Source organism: Dermochelys coriacea, chromosome 6 (assembly GCF_009764565.3).
Source record: "Dermochelys coriacea isolate rDerCor1 chromosome 6, rDerCor1.pri.v4, whole genome shotgun sequence".
NCBI classification, from domain to species: domain Eukaryota; kingdom Metazoa; phylum Chordata; order Testudines; family Dermochelyidae; genus Dermochelys; species Dermochelys coriacea.
In genome coordinates this window covers 7,632,263-7,633,883 of record NC_050073.1, presented here as the reverse complement: position 1 = coordinate 7,633,883, position 1,621 = coordinate 7,632,263, and the positions used below count along the sequence as shown (strand labels likewise).

General features: G+C 51.9%; 1 protein-coding gene across 1 annotated transcript; it reads left to right on the top strand.

Moving 5' to 3' along the window:
• The first annotated feature begins 268 nt into the window (after positions 1–268).
• On the top strand, positions 269–1,210 carry LOC119856900 (olfactory receptor 11L1-like). Its single transcript, XM_038404991.2, has one exon. It carries the CDS (start codon positions 269–271, stop codon positions 1,208–1,210), a length of 942 nt encoding a protein of 313 aa, XP_038260919.1.
• Positions 1,211–1,621: the final 411 nt, after the last annotated feature.

Here is a 1,621-nt window from a genome sequence, read left to right as displayed (position 1 = left end):
CCTAAAACTGAACAGAAGACACCAGAGGTTCCTCTTCTCCCCTTATAGGATGCAAATAATACCCTTGTATCCTTCAAGGGAGAGAATATAGCCCTCTATATTTGGTCACAGCAGAGACACATAAAGAGACACCAACCCTTCCCTGATCTCTGTGCCTGCTTTCCCTGAATTCTTTCTCTGCTTGCCTCTTGCCCTTAGCCCCCGTCCCATTCCTCCGTCTCTCACACTCGCTGTTCCTCTGAAGGTAACACCCTTGGCCAACGCGAGCATGGAGAACCGAACATCTGTCACCAAGTTCATCCTGCTGGGCTTCCCCCTCCAGTGGGAGCTTCGGCTCCTCTCCATCGCCATCTTCCTGGCCATCTACCTCATCACATTGCTTGGCAACATGGTGATCATCGTCCTCTCCCAGCTGGAGGCTGGCCTGCGCACCCCCATGTACTTCTTTCTCAGCAACTTCTCCCTGCTGGAGATTTGCTACACCTTAGTCATGGTGCCCCGGCTGCTGAAAGATTTCCAGCATAGCCGTTGTGCCATCTCCTTCCGTGCCTGCATCACCCAGATGTACTTCTTCTTCTTCAGCTCTACAGAGTTCTTCCTCCTGGCTACCATGGCTTACGACCAGTACCTGGCCGTCTGCCACCCGCTGCGCTACCTGGTGCTCATGAATGGCCAGGCCTGTGCCCGGCTGGCCCTCGCCTCCTGGGTGAGTGGCTTCCTTATCCCCTTCCTGCCCAAAGCCTTCATCTCACAACTGCCCTTCTGTGGCACCAACCAGATCAACCACTTCTTCTGTGACACAGGGCCCCTGCTGAGGCTGTCATCCGGTGATACCCACATGGCCAACATCTTGATCTTCCTGGTCTCAGCGGTGGTGGTGCTCAGCTCCTTCCTCCTGATCTTCACCTCCTACACACTGATTGTCTCTGCCATTTGCCATATCCCATCAGCCACAGGGAGACACAAAGCATTCTCCACATGTGCCAGCCACCTCACTGTCATCACCATCTTCTACAGCATGGTCATATTCATGTACATTCGTCCAGGATCTGGCTGGGCCTCCGACGTGGACAAGGTGGTGTCAGTCTTCTATGCCATTATCATCCCGCTCCTGAATCCTGTCATCTATACCCTGAGGAACAGGGACTTCAGGAGAGCCCTGGGGAAGGTCCTGAGGAGAGTGAAGGCTGCCCTTACTATCCTGATCTGAACCTCATCACATCCCATCAATGGGATCAGGAGTGGCCAAGCCGGCTGTGTATCTGCAGAGAGGAATGATCTTCATGGAGCTGACTTGCCAGCTGGGACTTATTTCCAGACATCTTTCATACAGTTTAAGGCCAGAAGGGACCATTAGATCATTGAGTGTGACCCCAAAAGCTACAGCTGGAACTGGGACATGAATCCTGGACCCTCAGATTAAAAGTTTGATGCTTTTCTGACTGAGCTATCTTAGCAGGGATGGAGGTCAAGCAATAAAACCATTGTACTCAAGGTGTGTTGAAGTGTCTCTCTTTCTTTCTAACAGCAGAACTTTCCTGTTATTATTAATTATTATTATGGTCCTATCTAGAGTGCCCAGCTGGCCTCCAGTTGCGCTGAGGGCTGCACATGCACAGAC

Bases quoted from the DNA above. Each gene is read 5' to 3' on its own strand.
- LOC119856900 (XM_038404991.2), top strand. From the start codon at position 269: ATGGAGAACCGAACATCTGTCACCAAGTTCATCCTGCTGGGCTTCCCC.